We start from the raw sequence: 25478 nt of genomic DNA, 5'->3' as shown, positions 1-25478 counted from the left end.
AGTCATCACCTACCCATGCAATGGGAAAGGAAACTCAGCAGATCTCCTTCACAATTATCAACTCTGATACACCAGTGTTTTAATCATCTCATTTACTAAAACACTCAAGTGAGATCAGTATTGACCCTGCAAATAAGTTTTAACCTAAACATACACATGTCAAGTTAATTTACAGGGTCTGTATGATCTTAGCCAAGACCTCTGGTAATTAAGCAAGACACAAACTGTGAACAACAGTATCCTGGTAAATCAGTAAAAGCAGACATGATCTTCTGCCATCACACCATCATATGAGAAATAAGTTGTTGTCCATGAACAAAGCCTTGACAAAAACTTTTTCACAGCCGTAGGAAGGCTGAATGAACCAACAGTCACAATGGTGACAGAGAAGGATGGTATAAATGTTGTTCAAGAAAAAAAGACAAAGTGAATTTTTGCAGAAAACATTAGGCTGGGTTCTTTCTAAGATCCAGACAGCAATCCAAGAACACAGTCAGACTGCAGAGGCAGAGGCATGGCACAGTCCAACACAGTTGTCATGCAAACAAAGGAAGTACATAAAATACACATTGGAAGGCGAATGAAAAATAACTGAAAAAAGTGCCTGGTTTTGCGTTGCTGGTAAAGGACTACTGACTTCCTCAGGCATGTTCCCATTCTACACATTCCCGCACAATACAGGATGAGACAGTCTGGAAACAAATATGCTATTTAGCTACATACTTCACACCATCAGAAGTACAAACACTTTCATATACAATCCCTTGAAGGACACACTACCTTCAATATCCTCAGAAGAGGACTGGAAATAGTGTCTCAAACCTTGGTTAAGGTGCAACTTATTCAAAATAAGCACAAAGACACTTAAACAGTCATTCCAGGTTTTACACAAACACTGTCAAATGTTCATGGAATCTTGTGCAAACAAACTTTATTAGAGACTCAGTTTGATATTTTAAAATCAGAAACTAAATTGCCAATTTCAGGAAATTTATTAAAGCGATATTCATGCATTCATACATGATTTAATTTATCAACAGTTCACCAGAAAGGAACATCTATTCTTATACAACTGTGACATAGATGCTTACTTACAAATGCGAGACCAAAGGCTTCATCTGCTCTTTAAGGAGGCCCAGCGGAAATCTCCATTTCTACCTTACGTTGGAAGCCAAATAAAGGTAGTTTGTAGCCAGCAGGATCCTAAGTGAAAGATGCTGCAGAACTGCTGGGGGAGCAGGGGGAAGGCAAGGAGTAATACTCAAGGAAAACAGACTGGTGGAGCTGGAAATCATGCACTTCAGCAAGCAGGCACAACAGAGGCAGCAGAGAACTGAAGACAGAAAGGTAGAGAGAGGACAACTAAGCGGCAGAAAGCACAAGCACACCAGTACCATCCTGAGGAACAGCTGACAAAACACAATGCTTACCTGAGTTCTCATCTAAGATGGTTAGTTACAAAACTTCACAAGGTGAAGCAAAAGCTTAATTAATTCCAAAGGCCAGATATGTCTGATTTACAGGAAACATATCCAGTGTCTTGCAATGTAAGAAAAATGCTAAGCTAAACTATCAGGTAAAGTAGGGCACACCTTCGCTACTAAAATGATTCACATGCAAAGTAGCACCATGTTACCTAGACCACCAGAAAAAAAGGATCATGCTGGAATTTTAAAAAAAAAAAAGGTGGAAAGTTAGAAACTACATTAAGCTACAACCTAAATAATGACAAATAAAGAACTGTAAAATGGTTAAAAATCTTCAATTTTTTTTTTTTTGGAAGCTTGCAAATAATTCAAAGCAGCAAAACCCCTAAACTGAAATCTTGGTTGACAGGCTAAGAAAATGCTAAGAAAGTTTTCAGACACACAAACTGGGCTTGAAAGAAGGTTCCCCCAGAGGAGCAAGCTTGTGTACTTTGATGTAACAGCAAACACACACTAATCTGGTGGTCAGGAGAAGTAGTTCAGTTTACCTGAGAAAAACAGTGTCAGTGTTCATGGGGTCTGTTGTACAAAGTCTCCTGCGAAAAAGGAAAACTACAAGATCATCATTCCTAATAAAATGACATTAGTTCTTGAACCACCTGTTTCAAAGCAGTTTGCTACAGCAGCTTGAATTTGCCAAGAACATCAAAATAAATCCAGTCAACTTTGCAACAGAGAGGTTCAGGATACAAGGCCCACATTGTAAGCAAGTACTGGAAACAGTTCTACCAAGATCAGGGAAAGTACATTAAAAACTCTTGCTAGAACTCAAGCACCTCATCACTTTACATTCAAAGCCTCACATAAATATTGCCATCACAGTGATGTGCTATAATGCAATGGCTTGCAAAAACATAAAGGAAGTCTCACTTGGTTTTTAGCTTCAGGATGGCCAGAGATGCCAACAAAGCAGAGACGCCAGCTTCATTCTTCACAGATAAGAGGAAAAATTTGTTTAAGTGAGGAGAATCAACTACATCCACAAATAAAGATGCCATCTCTCCAGTATCACTGCAGTGGCAAAACTCACCCTAATCCAGCACCCGGTCTCCAGAAATAGAGTTAGTAACCTTTTAATATAGGGTAAGAAACTGAGAGATGAAAGCAAAACATGAAAACCTCCGATTTTTCGTACTGTATCTATGAAGGACAAAGAAGAATTTAAGACTATGGAGTGGCTGCTGATAGCTCTACAAAGTCTTTGGCTGGTCTTAAGGGAGAGCCATTCCTTTCGGGAATGTATCCAATTTGTGAGTTTCAGAGTTCATAGAAGTAACTCACAGTGTCATGGATGAGTGGAATCTGTTTTCCAGAAGGACCAAGTGCTTTCAGACTGTTGATAGCAGATTGTTATTACACAGTGATATATTCACCATATAGAAGTGTGTTAAAATCAGGTTGGTATAACAAGAGCTAGCCTTTTCTGATCATTTTGAAGGGTGTAAAACTCTGAAGCTGAGTACTGGTAACCCAAGGAATAGCTAAAAGGAAGCTCTGTTGCACCTCTTGCAAAGGAATGGTATGCTGTTTCCACATAGCAGAAGATCCCTACCTACAATTTACCAGTACTTGCTATGTTTCAATACATTTTTAAAAGTACATGTGTATGCACATTTGGTCAAACATTAGGGTCAAACACTACTTTCATTCAAGCATACATGTAAGACTTCCAAGGAATTCCTTACATACTGCAGTAGTTGCACGTGTAATCTCACAGATACAGCTTCCTTAAAAATAGTGAATATTTTAAAAAATCCTATCACATAGAAGTATAGAATGGGTAAAAAAAGCGCCACACTTTATTAAAAATGTTACTATTCTGTTAAACAACTTTAAGTTTCGATACACACAGACATACACAAGTCAGTTCCTCACTTCTCAGCTTTCAAAGTCCACATGGGAGAAGATGGCTTTCCAAGCCAAAGTCCACAAATCCTTGAGCCACAGGGGTATGTAGCTTTTTAATGTGTATATGCAGTAGTGTTACTACAAAACACAGAAAGAAAACACACTTTGTTAATCCTTGCCTCCATTTGCTCCCCTCTGGCTCCCATTACATCAAAATATATTACAATTTCTGAGATACACTAACCAAGTCAGAAAAACATTCTGAGCAACACACAGGATCAATCAATAAGCCCATTCACCCAAATATTATGCTCAACATTGTAAGCTTTCATAAATCAAGCTTGTTCTAATTACAAAGCTAACCAAAAACACGAAATCAAGCAGCCTGTGAAAAACAGCTGCAGAGGCTGACAGCCAGGGGGGCTGCACAGTCAAGTCATTGCAATGTTTCCAAATGTCGGCGTTATTTCAGGCAGCAAGGCAAGCACAGCTCTGATGCTCCCCACGCACACCCCCTCACCCCAGCGCTGCAGCGGCGCGGGCAACACCAGCAGACACTGCACGTGCGGCCGTCCTCGTGCCGTGGGGAGTCACGCTTTCCCAGAATAGCTCCGCTTCGCTCTTGTGTGGTTTTCCTAACCACAACCTCAAAATATCCACTATGGCTGAAGCTGCACAGAGTTTGCTAGGACACAATCCCAAGTTGTTTCAGAGATAAGCACAATGTGAAGTGTGGGAAGGTTGCTATTGTGTGGCAGGTAGCACCTCAAACTCCTATTTCTTCTCTCCTCTTTCCCCAAAGTTATTTGCAACCCCCTTCAAGATGTTCTTTTGATACTCATTGAGGTACTGGTTTTTACACAGCATGAAGAGAGCTATTTTTAATTTACTAATTCATTTTAGTAAGGGCATATGGACTATTTCCCAACAGTTCCTGTAACATTTCCTTTTCCTTGTCATTATTACTGCCTGACTGTGACAGTGTGTACGCTTGTTATGTATACTAATGTAAACATTAATTTGTAAAAAGTGATGGAAAATACAAGTCTAAATTCTCCAGCCATACAACTACTAGAACAGTAATGATTAAGAAACCAAAAAAATTCACAACACATTTTTTTCAGATATAGGCTCAACTGAAAGAATTTCAAAATGACCAGGAAAACTACTTCATAAGAAGAATTTATGGGTCACTTAGAGAGATTGAAAGGTGTCACACTATGAATTAACAAAAAAAATTGTGCCCTTACTCTCAAGTCAATTTAAAGACATTTAAGTCATGAATTATTTGAATCAAAACAAATTTTAAAGGTGAAATAAGTTTCTAGGCTAAATCAGCGTTATTTTTTATGTCTCCAATTCAGCATCCACAGTAAAATGTTTATTGTAGTCCAAACACAGACAAGGCACAGTTTTCAGGGATCTCCAAAGTGCTACTTGTGAGAGGAAATACATTGTTAATTAGTCCACATCTAATGCCCAATCTAGTATAGTACCCAGCTCAGCACTGGAAGCATGGCACATGCTTAAGGAGTTACACAGCAGGCCTACTTTTATCCACTAGTTACACCATTTTGAAAATTGTTTATTTCTCACAGTCAAGGATTTATTTTTTTTAAGAATTTTTTGTGCATAACAAATCAACTGAGTTTCCTTTCTCTATGAAAAGCTACTAACTAGCATTATTTCCCTCACCAACACATGTTCCTGAAAAAACATAAAACAATTATCACCATCTCCTCAGCAGAGAAGTCTATCAGGGATTTTTACAGCTTTGACAGATAAAAACGACTTGATGTATTGAAACTTAACCTGCTAAAAAAGTGACATGAGACTAAAATACAGAAGTTCATAGAAGGAAGTTGCAGAAGGAGGACAGCACTGTTTGCATCATCCAGTCCTTTCCTGTGCCAGAGAGAGACTATTCCCTGCAGAGCCACTTAAAAGGCCTAATTTTAAGTCTCTTGGCAATAGAGCTTCTGCCCATTGCCTTAAAAAAGATTTGCAAAACAGACTTTCACCCAATCCAATGTAAAAACAATCTAATACTTATTTTTTCATGTAATATTCTGCTTATTTTACACTGAAAATGACAAACAATATATTGCCACTTTCACGTTAACAGAAGGTGTTTAACGGCCCAGAGACTAGCACAAGGGCTCTTGTTTTTGGCATCCATAAAACCTGTGTAACAAACACATTGCTAGCAGAGATAGGCATTTAGTTTCCGTATCACAGAAAATGCAAACTATTCCCCCACCCAAGTACTGCCAGGCAGAGGCAGCACTGACCCTGAACGTTTTCAGAGATGACAATTCCTGGTTGTTCAAAGTGTGGGTTTCAAAAGTGCCAAGTGAGTCGTGTGCCCATTGATCCAATTACCTAACATGTAAAACATTAAGACTCAAGATACCAGCAGGTCCCAGAGTTAGTCCTGAACCTACAGGTACAATATACAGAGTATGTGAGGTGTGGAAAAAGCTACTTCTGCTGTAGTTTACATTCAGAAAAGGAAACCCAAAGCACCTAATTCGCATTTAAATAACCTTTACACATTTCTTTTCCTGGGCTTTATGGATCTACAAAGTATGAATAAATACTGCATAGAAACACTCTGGCAGTGATGTTCACATCAAGTACCTTCTTTCTGGAAGAGGCTAACTCAGTCTTGCCAGGTATGAAAAACTATCGTCTGCTAGAACTTGCCAGCTTACTTTATGTGGAACCCGTGACACCAACTGCTGAACTTCCTTAAACTGGTTTTCATCCTTAAAACCAGCTATGATAAGTGGTCTGTTATTCCATATGCTGACAGTCAATATGTAAACAAAGTCCTTTTGCAAGGATGCCACTAGTCATATGCAGAACATTTCACTTGTGGCTTGTCCTACCATGCTGCTGCCTCAAAATTCTCCTAAGAGATAAAGTAGTTCAAGAACTGCATCCTGTAGCTTGCAAGACATCTATCAAGTGTTTCTCTCTAAGCATTCTGCTCAATTTCTGTAAATTAATCCAGGCAAAATTTCACTGAGAAAATTCAAGAGAAGATGATAAAAAAGGACTAAGGAGGAAAAAAACCCAACCAAAACCTCAGAAGCAGAATTCTTCTTAAAGAAAAAGATATATTAAAAATAAGCTTCCTTTCCAGTTGCTCTTTTACATCAGGGCTCATCTATTTAAATTATTGACAAATTAATAGAAATTAATCAGTCTTGAATCCTCTGTCAGTTCTCTACAGTTTCTGTCAACTGCTCCTTTAGTAACTGGCTCACAAAAGGCAAAATCAGGAGAACTTTCTTCACGTCATCCAAGGGAAAGTTTCTTCAGAGATGAAATCCAAGAGCTCATTTTGAATGAAAGATCCTTATTCTACAACTTTATGTGAAAGGTGATTTCAGTGCATCAAAACACGTCCAAAATATTTGAAGCCATTTTGTCAAGTTCAAGAAATATATGGGGATTTCAACTCTGTCAAGCTTAACCTGACTCAGATGATAGAAGGCTGCAAACACATTAATTTACCTTGAAATAGATCACAAAAGGTCAAAATAACTGCCAGATTCAGTTATTCAAGTCTTCAAGTTAAGCTCAAGCAAGTGAACCTTGTCACTTCTGTGCAAGAAAAGTAAGAAGATGATGTCCCCTTCCTCACAGAGTTTGTCTGCATTTCATCCTCCTCTATCAAACGCAAATATTGTTACCTGCCAACTCCAAAATGTGAGGAGGATTTACTGAGGCACAGCAGGGAGGAAATGCAAGCGACAGGGCAGAGATTAAAGAGCAAAGTGCTCCAGGGTAGGTGCAGCTGAGCATCTGCAGGGGTCAGATTTGTCATGGGGGGCATTGCCCATTTGCTGCAGTAGGTCACAGCAAGGGCTGAGACACAAACATAGCAGTCAGCATCAGGTCTGCTTCAGAATGCTGCCAACTACCTTGTTACCAAGAAAGCAGAAGAAACCTGTAAACCCCACCTGCCTAGAAAATGGTAAAAGAACATTTCTGGTTTTGGCACCACATCACATTCTTGTACTCAAAAATCATGCCAGATTAGTAAGAAGACAAGAGACCACAAGTATAAGCATGACAGCTATCAGTTTACAATCTACACAAAATCTCAGGGTTCAAGATGAAAATACCAGGACCAAGCTATTTCAGGTACACTACACACTGAGCTCAGCAAACATATTGGAAGGAAACAGTCAGCCACACAGATTTTAATTGCAAAAACCTGTCTTTTCTTATAGAAAGGCACGTAGCAGAATCAAAGTTTTGGACACTATGAAAGGTTTAAAAGACAATGTGTTCCAAATAAATGGTTGTTTGTGAGAATATATTGGAAAATTGATTTTTCTCAATTCAAAGAATTTATTTGACCTAATTTTATTACCTCAGTGTATGTAATACAAACCCACCAACTTTAAAGCAGAAAATGACAAATTCCTTTTTTAAAAAAGTTTTCAATTATATAGTAAATGATGACAAACTCGAAATCTCCCACGTTGCTTTTATATGCACTCACCTACAAGTAGACACTTAGTTCCTACTTGCAAGTAGGAACACTACTAAGCTACAGCTTTTTTCCTGGCTCTCACAGTTAATGCACAGCTCCACAACCTGTCCTGTGAAGCCACTAGCTAACAATGTACAGAAATACCAAATTCTTTTGACAATTTCCCTATAGACATATTCTCTTGGAAGTGTTTTCCCTGCTCGTCTGGTTTGCACTACATTCTACATATTGCAGCAAAGTAGTTCTCAAGTCTGCTCAGAACAAACCTATCAGCAGCACTGCAGTAACTGAAGCTTTTCTGCCTGCAAATTCACTCTTCTGGCACAGAGCACCTGAGATGTCTTGGATCATACCCATTAAATACAGAAAATCAAGGAACAGCCTTGTTATGTGGCAATAACAATTGTCTCCATTCACAGAGAAGTTTTTCTGATCCTCCCTGAATCTTTGGTAGTGTTAAACGATGTACTACAACAGACACTTTAAAAAGGTTCTGAAACAGTGAAGCAGCATGAACTAAACTAGACCAAGCATTTTGCATAATCTGTGTTTGTGCATGACAACTTGATTAAAAGATCAAATACGCTTCCATAAAACTTAGATAATTCCACACAATGGTGGGTCCACAATGACTGAAGAGGAAATTCAAATTTGTTTCTTCAATCTGTGTCCTATACTCTGTTTCTTAGGGAACAGAAAGCTGAAAACATGCTTGAAGACACATTGAAAAGTCTTCTAAAGTCTTTAACTACTTGTAATTAACCCATTAATTTTTGTTGCTCAAACTGAGCCGCAAGGTCAGAACATCTGCCGTTTCTGTAACATCAGTTCAGCCAGTTTAATGTGCATATGCACATAAAAAAAATCAGATCCAGGTCAGCTGGCATTTAACATGCAGAAAGATATATGACTACTTCCCTTATGATGGTGGTTATGCAACTTTCATTTTGTACATAGGTATCACTACAAATAGAAGTATACCCTAAGAGCAGAAGAAAAGAGTCTTCTTAAATAGAACGAACACACCTGATCCTCAAAAGCCCTCTCATTATTTGTGGCAGAGTGCATCTATCCATTCACTAGGATAAGCAAGACTGATCAGTCAAAACAAGAAGGAAACAGAAAACAGGCACAGAATCACACAGTTCAAAGAACTGGAATTAGTTAAACAGCTATTCTTCCTTAAAGTGATTAAGACTCATTACTCAAGAGGAGAAAGCCCATGTCAATTTGAAGAACAATTGTGGGACTACCATAAGGAAGTTTAAAATTACCTTAGGAGCCTGCAAGGGAACCACTCCAGTAGTTACAGGCTTCGCACTAAAAACGTCACTCACCTTATATATGACAACATCTGAACAGACCGCAGAGACCACATGAGACAAGAAAATTCTGTCCAGCTAAAACCTAGAAGGATCTGAAAGTGCGACTCAGGCTTGCTTGATTATGCAGACTATCCTAATCCTTCAGCATATTCCACAGTGAACAAGGAATACTTTTCAGTAGCTCAGTGTTGTCAAAAGAAGTGTCCTGAAAATCCAACATGAGTCATCTCATTTCAGAATGGTTTAGGAAAGGAAGCAGAAAAATGTTTGGGTGAGGTCTAACAGTAATTATGTATTACTGGCTGCTTCACACAGGTACATGTACCTATTTTTTTAATCTGAAAAACTCCCCCAGCAGCTCTCATGTAAGTGACAAAAGCTCAAAGCAGTAGATTTATCTGTCTTGTCAGCATATGCTTAACTCCCAGGGAGTTAAGACATTTCCAAACTGTTACAGAAAGGGTTATGACCTCTTTCAGAAAGCTCGTCACTTCATGCATACGTGTTTGATTCCAGAGCAAGATATTTGTAGAAACTTCTATCAATTATAGCTTTACTTAGCAAAACAACTTCATATAGCACCGTAAGAAACGTGACTGCACATGCCCACATATGCAGCAAATTACCATCCAGCTACAGCAGTGAAACACCAAAAAGACCACCTTGCTGTAGCTTCTTCACGTATTTGCAGTAAGCATCAGTACTTACATAGGTTACCCGAGCAGTGACATCTATACTGTTGCATTTACCCTGTGACTGTATTGACTAGAGCATCACAGGTAGGTCCAGACACTGCAGCAACATCCTTAAATTCAGGATACTAATGAACAATACCGATTACTTCCAAATCAGCAGAAGATCGAACTTGATGACAACTTCACTCTAAGAATGAATGCTTTCTAAAACCTAAACATACAGGTAAAAAGAATTTTCTGACTAGAAAACAGTTTCATATGCCATCTTACATTGGACACTAAAAAAAATCAGAGACAGTGGCATTTATATCAACAGAACTGTATGCCCTGACTTTCAGTGAACTAGCACAACAGCTACCGTTAGGCAAGCTGAAGTACTCGAGTTTTTCAGTCACCTTTACATCCACTCAGCATCCCCTTACAACTTACTACAGGACAGTGTGTTGAGACTTGACTTACTAAATTATGATTTACAGTAAAGCACTAAAAAATTCACTGGAAGTTTTAACAAATTTAAGCCAAAATGATACGTTTACGACCTTGGAAAGAGAGCAGTTTTTAACAGGTATCTGCATTATGTACACAAACCATTTTAGGAAAGCCTAAGCAAGACAAGGAAGGGTAACACAGAAGCATAATCTTAATGGTTTCTTTACCCAACACCATTATGCTGAGAAACCTACTTTATAGTACGCAACTCCCACTCCTGCTTATCAAAACCTTTTCACGTGGCTACATTTCTCACTTTATCTGACATACTCTGCACAAACTAATAACCTTACATGAAATATGCCTTAATAAAAGAGATATAGATTAGAAAAGGAATGCTTGTGTGTTAGATTAGACTTTGCTCTGATTGGAAAATCATTTGTCAGCATGAGACTTGAGGAAGCTTTCTCCTAACTGATCCTGTACAAATATCCATTTTACATTTGTGATTGGAATACTCAAGTTGCTCCCTTATTTTTGCATTACAGCCATTTACTACACACTTACTGAAGAAATAATCCCTGAAGAAACAGGTTCTTAAACACATTAACTCATTCCCTATATTCTTATGACTATGAACAATCATCACCTCAAAAGAGCTTACAGCTCTCTAATCTAATCTTCGAGTAGTTTATTCAAACAAAACAAAAGAGAGGGAGGAGTGGGAAGCTACTCACAATAAATTTGTATACTTGATAAGACAGCAAGTAACATAAGGAACATGTTTTCATCAATTTTTGAGTTACCAAGAAACCATCCTTATGGCTGAAGCCCAAACTTGCTTCAAGCTGAGAGAATATTCAGATGACATAATGGCTACATGTATCTTGCTTATTATGATTTTAGACAACTACTATGTGGATAGGTAATATTTTGGTTTGGCCTGGTAAGCTGTTATTATGGAAGACTAATAGTTTTAGGAGTACTTATTCCAGAATTGAGCCCTATTGTTCTCAGAAGTTAAGTATGAACACCTATAAAATTAATCTGCAAGGCCTTTACCACTTTTATCTGTAATATTTGCACTGTGCACAAGAGTAAACCTTTTTCAAAATCAGAGCTGAATATATATAAGCATGTGTGAAATTCACATGCAACTGCATTTATTTATAAGCATGTCTGTAAAGTTTAAGGAGAAGTTTTCAACTCACTTATTTCATTAGAAACCTGGTCCAGTTTTTCTTTCGACCGACTGATTAGAACCACCTTCATTCCACGTTTTGCTAACTGCAACAAAACAAAACAGGAGTCATTAGAATAGTCATAAATCACTTCCAAGTTAGTATCCTAATTTAAGGAATTGCAAAATTCATCAAACATCACGGCAATATATGACCAGCAAGTCTGAAAAAATACATTTTAAAAGAGACATGAAGGGGAAAACCAGGACGAATACTTTCATGCTATTTCTCACTCAATTCCCTTCACACCAAATTTATTATCTTCTCAGTCATCTAATACAGGTGGATAGGCACATTTATGAAATAGAAAACCAACTACAGACATTTCACAGAACTTTTACAACACCTCTGCAAGTCAGAGCAAAGACATTATTATCATAATGGAGTTTAACATGCCAAGTTAAGATATCCATGGTCACTTGAACACCTGTGTTGCAACTCAATACTTCTTTCCTTCAGTAAGACTCCACTCTTACTTTGTACTAATCATAGGTATAAAGGTTAAATTAGTCCTGCAGCTCTTTTAGGGAAGCTATTTGAGGAACTTAAGCTGTGGCCAGAGTGTACCCTGGTCATCAAATCAGACCTACTGCCACAAGTTTAAAAATGGGATCTAACAAATCAATTGAAAAGTGTCTCCAGAAATACAATTACATATCTGAATTACTCTGCAATGAAAACAAGTCCCCGTTCCAGTGAAAAGTAGAAAAAAATGTATCCAGAGTCCATAGTGATCTTCCTTTCAGACACATATAAAAACCAGGTGTGTTCTCAGTGCTCCAATAAAACTCCTTCACTGCCTTAGGAAGCAGTTGAGAATGGCTCTCCAATTGAAGGTAAAACAAAAAAAAAAACCCCCAAAATTAAAAAAAAAACCAAACAAAACCCAAAACAAAATGAAAAAACCAACCAAACAAAGAAAACACCCAATCAACAACAACAACAACAAAAAATATCACACAAGGACCCAGAAACCTCACAACATCACAGCATAGGACAGCAACAACCTGAAGTGACTTAATCTCCTCTACCTTTCTAGCAGAAGTATCCCAAGCAGTAGCGATTCTTCCAGAGAGATGTATGAGAAAGTTCATCAGTGACCTCCATACTTCACTTTGACGTGTGACCTCTAAGCAGTAGAAATCTCATACTACATCTCGTGAACATAGAGCGAGGTGTGGTGAAACCAAAGATACAACAGGAACCACTAACAAACAGTTGCCAAGTTCAGTCTTACTGGTAACTTAAAAGCTTTCTGTCAAGGAAATGATATGGTGTTACAAGGATGACTGTCTAAAATGGATGAATGCATCCACCTGCAGGTAAACATCTGCCTCACTGGAACAAATTTTTCATAAAGCCAACAGTAGGCTTGGAAGGCACTGGGGAGAAGGGCATAACAGTACTCTCATTCCACAGGATCAAGGCAGTGATGGTCTTGATTACTTAATCTGTGAGGACAATCTGACAGTAATCTACTCAGAATCCAAAATAACTGTGGTCCCATGAGGCTGAAAAGCCCCAGAGATCTTCCTCATGGGTGCAAGCTCCAGACTGCTGACACGCAGTTTGCTCTTTGAGCAGTCATGACCTCTGGGCTCTCAGATTGCTTTAGTAGCTACTTCAACTTTATGGAAAAGTATCCAGCTGTACTTATCTTAAAAGCCAAGGAAGTAAAGTGATACCAATCCATCCAGTTGGTGGAACCTCACCACATTCAGAGAACTTCCACCACAAGAGAGAGCTTGAGAGAAACCACTGCCATGTTCACACTAAAGGGATGCACTCTGAGAAGTACATCTGAAATCTGGAAATGGAAACCCATTTGCAAGTGGAGTTCTAAGTACAGAGCACATAAAACGGCCAAGGTAAGACCCTGTAACTAGCAACAAATACCACTATGAAAAGTAATCAAACTTAGAAAAGATACAGCACTCAACAGCAAGTTCAGTTAAAGAGTTTGATGCAACCAGATCAGTTTCTGTTGAGCACTTTGACTTCACTGGTAGAGACCTAACTGGTTGAAAGGAAACACAATTATCCAAAGAGCGATAATGATCCCTGAGATTTCAGTTATTAATTACGTTTTTATATAAGAATCAAGGAAGACCCACTTGCTTTGTAGATAATCTGCCAGTATATTTGTTTCTTTGGCCAATGGCCTTAGGGTGCTGAAAAAGCTGAATGAGAAGATCTTAAAACTAAACATAAAAACTCATGCAGAGCAGCAAATGTTGGGAAGATACTCCTGTAGCCTAAGGATTGATGCAAGCAAGAGTCACCATTCTAATGGAGCCAGTGAACGTAGGTGTTTGAATTCCCTTAATACCATTTTAGTGACTACCACATTGCCACTTTGGTAGCAAAACATAGCTGCTGCTAAAGCCCTTTCTCTCCAGGGTGGAAAAGAATGACATTAACAGCCCACCAAAGCAAAGTTAAAGCTCTTGTTAGAGTAGGCATAGCAAGACAATCTAAAAATGTGATACTAAACAGATGTGCACAGCAGAATACTACAGAGTGCAATGGGATCACAACCTCTAGTTTATCACTAGCATACATCTAAGATTAATTTTAACTAATGACTTTCAAAAGTAAACAGCAGACAATGATAAGAGTGGCAACAAATAGTGACTTCTGACCATATCCTTATAAAACGAAACCTTTCACGAAGGGGTGGTCTGGTGATAAGGACATCAGTGCTGAGAAAAGAATAAAGATCTTAATACTGCAAGAGTGTAAAAACAATTCTTTGCTTGGAAAAGGAAAGTAACCTACAGAGTAGAGTATAACCCAAGAATCCACAAACTCATAATGCTCTTCCATCACTTTCTGGTGAGACCATATCAAACTTTCAAAGAGGCAATTCTCCATGTACAGTTACAATTCTCACAAATTGTCAAGAATTCCTCCAAGGAGAAGGAAGCTGTCTGCATGATTATAATCACAGCCATCAGGGCCCAAGCACCTATATGCCAGTGGCATTTATAGTAACCCGAAGGGAATTTCCAGTAGAAAGTCAAGACTCTGCTGGCAGTCTTCTGAAGATATTTCTAGAGTTAAAGACTGAGAAGTCTTTTCAGGTATTCCACATTTCATCCTGCATCCACACTTAACTTCATCAAGTATTTTTCATCCATCTAAGCTGTTAAAGGACAGCTTATGTATTTATTCTAAATAAATACATAAGTAACAATAATAAATACAACTCATGAAAAGTGTGTTTCATTCTATAGCTCAAGAATGAGTATTTGCATCCACTGTTTCCCATCAGTATCTCATGCTTGTGATAGCTTTCCTAATAGGGCTTTGAATGCAGGGGTCTGCCAGCAGCACATGTTATGTTCAAAAGCAGCCTAGTTCTTAGAGACATCAGGAGAACATAAGCAAGCTGTAATTTTATTCACCTGGTAACTTAACACACAGATCTTGAAATTAATCTCCCGTGATGTTAAGGGGTGTCTCCCACACCAGAGGGCTTCCTCCTGACAGTGCTACGCTATGGGCACAGTGACCTCCTCCCAGTTCCTCTAGGCAGTTATATTTAAGTGTTGCATCATTTGCTTCAGTGCCATGTAACTGGAATATTTGGTGAGTATGAGCTGTCAGCAATATGCCAGTATCAGGTGCTAATGGGACCAGGCTTAATTCCTTTTGCAGCCAGCTCCCCTTTCATCCAGCAGGATGAGGTACTACTTTCTGCAAAGTAAGGAATTTGAGGGCTGGGGATGCAGGTGGCAGGGCACATAGGAATGATGGAAAATCTAAAGGGCAAGGACTACCCATGAAGAGGAATGCAACTTTCCCTGTGGTCCTCGCAAAACAAAAAACAAAAAAAAAAAACCAAACAAAAAAAAATCAAGAAAAAGAGAATGTCTCACAGCTGATCTCACACAAAGTCATGCTGGTATTTCAGAGAACACAAAAATGAGTACAGACAGGCTTACTTCGATACTAATACTGAGTTGAAAGTTATTTTTGCTATAAATTGTTGTAATCAGCATTATCTGTCATGATGTTCTCTGGGCTTATAGGCTAAATTGCCCTATACTAACAGGCACTTTCTGTCTTAAGCAATACAGTCCAGTGCCATATTTGGAGCACACATATCCATTAAGATCAAAAGTACAGTAAAAGAGATAAAGGTAAAATCTAGCTTCAGAGACTTCATGAATTAGGGGAAATAATTGGAACATACTGCTGGCAGCTAGAAATGCCATTTAGACAGTACTCATAAATACCAAGGGTTGCAAAGGTTAATTATTTTAACAACTAAAAAAGTTAAAAATAAAAACTTAAGGGCAAGGTAAGGGCTGAAAATATAATTCACAAATAGAAGAAATTAACTAAAAGGGATACAACTTTTGGCTGATTATCAGAGGAAGGTAAGGCAGGAGACCTCTTTTTCCATAGGTATCTGTTAAGATAAGGTGAGGTGATATGATCTGCTGCTTGACAGAGTTGAGACAGGATGACATCTTGCCAAGGATCAAGACAGACTTCAGTTGGTAAGAATTCTTACCTCTTCTGCATACGCTTTTCCAATCCCATCAGTAGCTCCTGTGACCACTGGACAAAAAAAAAAAAAGAGAGAGACAAATCTACATTAATTGTTTCACAGTAACTGCAGTGGGTGTGTTCATCAGTAAGCTGTTAAAGTACTCATTCCAGACAGAATGAGTTGAAATCTCTGGAATAAGTGTACAACTTTTATTAAATCCCTTGGAGAACTCTCACTTAAACCTTTCCATAAGCAAGAAAGAAGAGAAAGAGATGGAGTTAGGAACTCAATACATGTTTCAAGAATCGGGTTCAGCATCCCTTCTCATGCCAGTTCTCTGCCCCAATACTCTTCTTCAGAAACTTTGCAGACTAAGATTTCCAAGTCATTTTACTAAAAAAAGCTCATTTATGATTATTAAACCAGCTGTCAACTTAGTTTTAAACATACAGTAAAATAAAAGGTATCAGATTTTAGGACATAGAAAACAGGTCTCTGTTAGTGTTTCTCCAGCAGATTTCAGATCCCTATGACCATTGTGCTCACTGGCAGCAAGTATGAGTGACTGATCCAGCCATCACTTGCAAGCTGGGCTTCTACAGCTTAAACTTTTTCACCCGTGGGTGACTGGATCTGTGTCAAGCCTCAAGTCTTTCTAGGATTCTTTTCCACAAGCTGAGAAGCTCTGAGTGACTCAACACGCCATTAGTTTGACAGATTATTCCAGGGCTCTCACCACACTAATAGCTGATCATCTCAGTAAACAGCAATTCCTCCATCCAGAAACTGCTTTTCCAACTATTTTTTAAGCAAGTACCTTCAGCACCACTTCCTCTTTCTCTAAGCTTTTTCTTCTTACCAAACCAAATGCCTACACCTCACATTATTTAGCTCTCCTGTCTCACCTCATTCACCCGTCTTTGCTCTCCCTCTCCAAGTAGCCACAAAATACATCAGATTTTTCTGTCTGTCCTCCTATCAGATCAGAAGAGCTTGGTTTGTGCTTCCACTGCTTATGCTGAATGTAGGCATGGCCAAATACTTGGGTTTGTTTAATGTTTCAGAAGAGTTAACTGATGAGTGTTGGTTCAACTCCTGGGTCAAACTCTACCTGAGTGAAACTCAAAGCAGACAGAAGTGCTGTCTAGCACTGGGGTTCAGCAATAACTTCCCTTCGAGGCACTGGAAGGAGACGTATTTGCAGATGATTTGATTAGTTACTGCTTGCAGATTACCTATAACAGTTGGCATGCAAACAGCAGCCTGAATATTTCTGTTTGAGTAATAACAGCTAAGAAATGCTGTAACCATTTCAGTTTCTGTGCCTGCTAGCTACAAATAAGTGGATGAAATAACAAGTGATTAAACTACCAGTGAAGGTCCTATTTGAGCTTGAATGGCAAGGCAATAGTTCAATAACAGGTTAAGAAGGAAAGATCCAGGCATGTTCCTGATTTTGAGATTTACAGATGACCATAGATGAAGGTACATACATATGTTCATCCTACATATTTATCCCTTCCCTAGTTTCAAGGTTTATTTGCAAGATGCCATAGCTCCAGTGTGATAAGGATATGCATGCACACTGAACATCAGGGATGCTCTGGCTAGTAAACAGAGCTCTAGCTGCTGCACTGTCAGCACCAGTGAACTGAGAAAACTAAGTGTCTGTGTCACACTGTTTTGCCACTTCCTATCCAGCCACCATTAGGGAAGTGTGAGTAACAGTCTTGTCACAGAAATAAATCCATGTATATAAAGGTAAAGCAAGGGTCCAAATGACCAATAAAAAGCAGACCTTAGGAAAGAAATTAAGAATACATTCCCAGGAGTCCATTTCCTGCAACCAAACTTGTACCAGTATCGTTACCCATTCAGCCAAAAAGCACCACAGTGCTGCAGGACAGCACCATCCCTTTAGTTCAAGGACTAACAAGCTTCAGTTTCAGCCTTGCTGATTTTGGATTTCACATTACGCATTATCACACAAGTCATTATTGCTTCAGCAAAACAATGAAACAAATAGGAGCACAGTGAAAACACATACCAGGACCACTCCCCCTTAGGCTCACAACAGTAGCTGGACAAGTTCTAAGCTGACCCAATCTGGAAAACATTCAACTTCAGTGACTTGGTGAAAGGGGTTGTTTCCTTCACTATAGACAGTGAGGTACCTAAAGGAGAGCCATTCCCTATAACATTTACAGATCATTTCTCCTCCTTCCAATTCACGATTTATGGACTTAACGGTTTTATTCTCAGATAACAAGCTCAGCATTTTAAAATACTGTTTTCTGACATTGCAGGTTGTTCCACTTCTAGCAACTGCAGCCAAGAATGCAATACATGCTCCACGAGGCAGTGACTCCAAAAAGTACCTGTGGCCCTTTAAAGGCTTAGTAAAGTACAAGTAGTTTCAGTCAAGGATATTTACTCATTTATTGAATCCGTTGCTTAGGTAAATGGTAATAGAATCAGCTGGAGCACAGGACATAATCTGAAGATCAAGGATTTCTAACTGATGTGTGACTGAGTAAAAAGATGTTTCTTTACCCTTTATAGGACCTACTTCAGACTAAAATAACCTGTAGTCCAGAGGTTAAAGTACCCTCCACAACAGAATAGAAGAATTTTTTAAAAAATTCTAATGTAGATAAAAAAATTACAAAATCCCACAAGGGAAAAAAAAGTGCTTGAGCTATCACCTACAGAAACAGACTCCTAGCTAATACACATTACTGTTTTGCTTCTGCTGCATGTAAAGGCATAGATCAGAATAAAGTATGAAATTAGTTTTTCTTAATAAGGGAACTCCTCACGAGACAACACTAATACCATAGTTTTTTTACTGGTTCCATGTGGAGAAGGATGTGGTCTTCTGCTCCATCCTACCACACCATCTTGAAGAACAAACACAGTACAAGGACAGCTTTCCAATGTATAACCTTTTTTCAGGCCACACTTCTCTTCATAAGGCCCTTCAAGAGAAGCCACCTGGCTCTGCTCTCTCCCATTCTAAGCTAATAGATTTCCCATCAGCAGCTGCACTGGTGCAGAGGCCATTGAGGCACCAGTGAACTGCGACGGGAAACACACACTAACACAGACCTGTCCTGCTGCTGACCCACTGCACCCAGTTCAGTCAGGAAGCTCTGTTTACTGCCCATTTATGGGATCCTAGTGAGTAGTTTGGTGGGTCAGAAAGGCTGTCCTGACAGACATCTGCCAGAGCAGAAAGCAAAACTTAGACCCTATGTCGTAGAAGTACAGAAAAGAGGTGGGGTAAAGGCAACTGATTGGACCAACATCACAGAAGTCAAGATTCAGCCACCTTAGCTGCCTCCACATTTTGCATTACCTAAAGTTTGCACATTAGCAAGTCACTTATAATTTTCATGTTGATTACATTCATCTCTAGTTTCCATACTGGAGCCAAATGTTGCAGTTTTAACCACTCCAAAGCTGTGTCAGTTTAACTAAATTTCTACTATCAATTTGATGTGCTGAAACTAGTTTAACTCCAAGTGTTGATTAAGCTTTTGAATTCTGTTTCTTCTACAGCTGCCTTCCAACAAAAATTACAAACTGACTGCAGTTGGCAGAGCTTAAAGAAGGCTAAAGTAAGTAGATAGGCATAAGTTATGGTCTGTACAAGAAAGCTGCACCAGCTCCTAAGTGTGATTATACACATTTATTCAGTAGTCAGACTAACTGTAGTAGCTTCCCACTTCAGCCATCTGCTGTCTCCAGAAGAGAAGCAAGAGTGCCCAGGCAGCCCGTGTGTGAGCCCACCAAGTAAATGTTTGTCTGAATGGAAGTTTATACTGAAGCATCATCTGATTTTTGACAAAGAAGTCAACACCCATCTTCACCTTTTCCTCTACAGCCCCAGAAGTCAGGGGATGGAAAACAAGGAAAGGTACGCAGTAACATGACATTCTCTGAAAACAATTCACTCTTAGTAAACCAATACATGTACTTGCATTGAAGTGGAGATGTTCTACCCTGGGAAGTTACCACTAGCCAGACCTCAGCAGCTCTAGACACAAGGTATTTTGCAAAATAATTAGACAGCACCATCTCAAAATGTGCTTTTTTGGAACTAGTATATGTACAAGTAGAGAGTTAACACATACAAAACCATATCATCTTTCCTCAGTTCCAAAAAACCTGCCTAAAAGCTCCTGCTCTTAGTCAGAGTCCAGATAGCCTGGCCCTAGTGAGTCCAGCACACTGAAAGGAACAACTCTTGTTTTTCTGAATAAATGACACTTTGGTTAAGACTGGTATAATCATTGTTATAATGGGTGACTGATGTTCACATGGTTTCATCCTCTAGTCCTGGCTTTCATTTCAGTTTTGCATGAACAGTCTTACATTCCAACTGATCCTACACTGTTCAAAATGGTAGACAAGAAGTTGGAAAGCTGATAAAACATCTATAATCACTCAGGCTAGCCAGTAGTGTACACCACATTAGTATAAGCAACTCTGAATCCACCAATGCTTTGGATACAGTGTTAGTGTGCAAAAACAAACGTTCAATGAAGTATCAAGGTCTCTAAACAATGAGAGCAGTATGGGGCATCATCTGCTCACACTGCTGGAGGAGGTTATGCCATATGTAGGCTGTAGAGATTTTAACTACCATTGTATATATACAAGTCATCAGCACAAGGACTCGGATCAGCAGTTACATTTTTATTACAGTATTATCCTTAATATATCATGTAATTATTTCCATAAATCATCAAAATCTTCACCTTAGGATAGTATAGCATCTTTGCTCTAATGACTGTGCCAGAATTTTGCTTCCTATATGGTGTGGGAAGAGAAGAAAGAAAAAAAAACACAATAAACCCCTCCACTTTGAGTTTACTTACACATCTCTGACCTCTTACAGTGATCTCTTCAACCTAAGATACAGCTACAGAGGCATCCACCACAGCCTCTGCTACTGGAATGGTTATCGACAGACAATTCACTAATTCTCTACACCTTAATACCACCTAGCCACCTCACCTCCTAGTGTTTCACAGCTTTTATCATATATACAACAGATATGAAGCCGTTCATAAGCACTGGCAACATTTCCTCTCCAGTACCAAACTCAAGGCAACCCTTGACAAACACAGGGCAAAGTTAAAAAAGCTCACCAGTCATTGAGATGTGTCATCTTGCACTGTTATTAAAAAAAGCCATGAAGACCAAGCCTATGGAGCATAAAGCCAGTGACATTAGTCTAGAAAATTAATATAAGCAGTGGTACATGACTTTAGGGAATAAAAATGTAGACTCTTCTCAAGAAGGCTTACAGAGGGGTAAATACAAAAATGTTTCCAATGGCACCTGCATCTTTCAGAAATCCCACAACACAAAGGATAAAGTACCACCAATGGTGTGGAGAGCTCACATGTTCTTTTTGCTTATATGAAGTAACAGCCACTGTGTTACCAAATAAGAGGTCACCTAGAAAATATCCTCCACCTTCTAACACTCCCTGCTGTTAAAAAAGGGACCACCATTCCAGAGCCAGGCAAAAGCTGCACCCAGCAGCCCATGACAGCCTGTTTTGTGACCGAAGTGAATATTCAAGGCCCAGAAAGAATATTTTAACCTGCTTTTTATGCAGCCAGGACATCTTAAAACAAAAGCAAATAATGGTGCAATGAAGCATGAGGCAGGCATGTAGAAATCATCTCCTCTCATGATGAGAGCAAGGACCAGCATTGACACAGGGAGAAGACAATAGCAAGCATAGGAAATTCTACCGCAGTTCTGCAGAGCAATCACTCTGAAACAAGATTATAGATTCGTGACTCCCCAACTCAAGGTTAGACTACAGTGGAAAAAAACGCTTAAGGAGATCAAGCCTGCCTTCAGATACAAACACACGTTTTCCACAGCAAAATAAACTTATGAGATGCCTAATGCAGATAAAGCACAGAATACTTTTATCCATATTGCCTCTAGCAAACAGCACCAGGCATACTCCTTGCGTGGCTTTGGCTACCTGCACAACGAAGTTAACAACTATTATGCATGTTCTGTACTAGTCTCTTCAAACTACAAATTCATTTTGGTTCAGCCATCTTACTGTTTTCATTCAGAATAGCCCAAGTTTTTAGGTAATCTTTCAGTGTACTGCAGATGCACTCATGCACATCATCTACCTAGGAAGCAGAACTCAGGCCATTATCAATGTTATTCTCCCTAGACAGATGTGGGTCCAGCAATTTGGGAATACCTATACTCTTCCTTTCAAAAAATTGAGCTAACTAACAGATCTCAAGGAGGGTAGCTTAGCTACTACATTTCTGATCCCCTGAGAGGCATTCAAATTTGATGTCAAAATGGCCACTGCAGAGCTAGTCTCTCTGCTACATCCTTCATTCACATAGAAGAGCCATCCCTGTCCTGCAAGACTGAATCCAGGTACGAGCAAGGGTCTGTCACAGCACAGTATCTGGCTGTAGCGCACAACATAAAGAATAAACTAGGACCCTATGTATCTTGTTAAAGCAATACAGTTGAGAGAAACTTCACAGCACAGCTAACCTTAGCATAGGTTTAAAAGTACAACATATAAATAACTGAAGACTCGAGATTCTTCTGCTACGAAACACGGAGGCTATATTAAGAATATGACAGCTCCTGGGGAAAACAAAAGCTGGCAAGGGGAGAAAAGACTATCCCTGCTTGGCATCAAGCAGTGCTTCATTTATTACAGATTTATATAAATCATTGGCATTTGACCAATACCAAGCTTCTAGATTATTTCCAGCCAACAAAAGTACTTTAGTCTGTGCTGGTTAAAAATACTCTACTTTTTGTCCTCAGCTTGCTAGGAACGGCTATTTTTAGTAAGAGTCCAATCAACCTTATCAAAATCAAGCATCAAAAATAGATTGGAGAAACACTGGAAGCATATGCTATTTTTAGCTGCTCTGTCTATCCCTGCCGTTACCCACAAATTCTGACTGCACAGACCATGCATGAGTGCTTAGTTATTCCAGGCAGATCTTAGTCGTGACCCTTTTTTTTCCCCGAACACCTGAATGCAGAAAACACTCGATTGATTAAAGATTAATACAGCCGCAAACCATGACAGCTGCCTTTCGTCTGAGTGCTTTTGGGGAGGGGGAGAATATGGGATGACAGAGAGCTTGCATCAGTATTCCTCTTGGGGATCTATTACATGGAAAGAATATTGCTATTTCAATTCCCTTTTGTTGCTAAAAATAGCAGCCCCAATTGATTCAAGCAAACAGGGCACCGGCTTAGCAATGCCAAATTTAGAAACCACTGAAGTCCCAAAGAGCGAACGCTAACGCAGTCTAACACATGCCAGCTCATATTTAACAAAGAACAAAGAAGATAAGCATGCTGGCTGCAAGTTAATAAGACAGCAGCAACTCCCTGCATTTTTATTAAATAAAACCAGAAAACTCAGTGCAGAAAATAAGACAAACTTCATATCTATTCTCAATTTAACTGCTGATATAGGAAGCCTCATCAGAAAGATCTGTACCCTGAGCTAGAATTCTAGAAATTCTGGTTTGGGTTTGGCTTTTTTTTCATATAAAGAAGTTTTTTTCTGCACAAAGGAGCTAAGACCTAATGGTCAGGCTTTGAAAAGATAAACTACAGAAAAAGGTTCAATTCCCAGAACCGAACACTTACTTGGTAACAGCTTGTGTCTAGGAGCTAGGACTGCGGGTAGAAAAATATTCTATAAATATCACAGCACTGACAAGTTCCCATTTCACCCAGAACTACAGCAAGAAAGGGTTTTGGGCAGTGCATTCACAAGATTCTTTAGAGTTGAGAGCTAGAAGCAATCTAGAAATCCCAACAGGAAAAGCGTACTGAAGAGTTCATGAAAGTCACAGGCAATCCTTAAGCAATATCAGTTCCAGTTGCCTCTGTGGGAGCTCTCCCAGTTCCAGGCTGGTTGTCCTTTATGCACTTACATTCAAGTCTTTGCCATGAGGTGTTTTTCTCCTGTTAGTCAAGGGTTGCTGTGTTATGGGCATGGGAGTCTAGGAAGAGAAGGGGAATTCCATCATCCTGTTCAGAAGTCCCCACTCCATCCTTGGCTGCTTTTAAGGCTTTTGATCCAGAAGTCATCAGGTGAAACCAAGAGTGCCCTGAACTTAACTTCTGCAATATCAAGGAAATTGTTCAGATCATCTGCTCCAGCCAGTTCAAGCTGAGTTAAGCGTTTGCAAAGGCTACAACTGCCTTGTGCTCTAGGACACTACAGTAAGAGTTACTGCATAGTATTAATGTTTGGCAAAAACAGTCTCTCATGAGTTCATCATTGTGAAATACATGACAGATATTGACTGTCATGGCAAGTACGACCAGGCCAAAAACCCACATGTGTAGGGGTCGTTCAAATTACCACTTCTGGTTCTTCCTGCCTTCAGGAGAGGAGGAATACAACATAAACATTTTGAAGACCAGATAGCTGACAACTGGCACCATCTGAAGGCTTTCAGTGTGTTTGCCACTGGAAACACGCCTAGATACGTTATTTTTCTGAGAAGGAACTAAGCAGCCAGTAGAAAAGCCTCTGGGTTTGGAGCCTGTAAAGCTGAAAGAAGACTCTACATAAGAAGTCACTAGAAGAAATTTCAGAATTTTTTTTCCTCTTTCATTGTAGCAGGCAGAAAAATAAATTTAAATCAGTGATGTGGCAACAAAGAACCAAAACTTGCAAGCAGAAGAGGATAACAAGTGATTTGGTAAGCTATGAGCAAATTCAATTGAAGTCAAAGATATGCAAGATGTCAGAATAATTGTGAGCATAGAAAAAGTGGAGATTGGTACAAAATCAGCACTAGACCCATTTTTAATCAAAAGACAAACTGTGTCAAACTACTAAAAGGTGTGATCAGTTTAGACAAGAATAATGCTTCAGACCCACAAGGCAAAAGAAAAAACATTTTATATGATGATCATAAGGAACTACAACCGTGAAGGTGACTGCTACCAACTGTAAGAATTTTAGAATATCATCAGAAGCTACCTGGAGAGGCATCTACAACAGTTCAGACCAAAAAAAGGAACTTTATCAGGATAAAACCAAATTATTACTTACACTCCTCAGGGACTGATCTCAGCAGAAATTCTGTTCAGCATTTCTGCTAATGACCACCACACAAAGATGGAAATACTTTATGAACTTCACAGACAACCTAGCTACTGAAAATGATCACAGTTGTCACACTACAAAAGATTAGATAGGTCTACAAACCACAGGAATTGAAACATAATATTGTCAGATATTACACTGTGACACAGTGGTACCAGATGTCAAGGTATGCACTTGAGACTAACTTTGTTTAGAGCTGAGGTGACCATCGTAAGTAGTGGAAAAAAGGTACCTGGGGTGCAGCACCTACGTATAAAATGGTCTGTAAACTGCCATTCTGAT

The 25478-nt window shown here is 39.2% G+C and overlaps 1 protein-coding gene across 1 annotated transcript in view; it reads right to left on the bottom strand.

Annotated features, from left to right (window-relative positions):
* Nucleotides 1–25478, bottom strand: part of HSD17B12 (hydroxysteroid 17-beta dehydrogenase 12) — a 69846-nt gene that overhangs the window by 35594 nt on the left and 8774 nt on the right. The window contains exons 2-3 of the mRNA XM_018082098.1: nt 16058–16136; nt 11506–11581 (exon numbers count right to left, since the gene is read on the bottom strand). Coding sequence (XP_017937587.1) covers nt 11506–11581; nt 16058–16136 — 155 coding nt within the window. The remainder of the gene's footprint in view (nt 1–11505; nt 11582–16057; nt 16137–25478) is intronic.

Source organism: Manacus vitellinus, unplaced genomic scaffold, assembly GCF_001715985.3.
Source record: "Manacus vitellinus isolate BGI_N305 unplaced genomic scaffold, ASM171598v3 scaffold_6_pilon, whole genome shotgun sequence".
NCBI lineage: Eukaryota > Metazoa > Chordata > Aves > Passeriformes > Pipridae > Manacus > Manacus vitellinus.
Note: the sequence above shows the minus strand (reverse complement) of the source record. Positions and strands in the feature narration are given on the sequence as shown.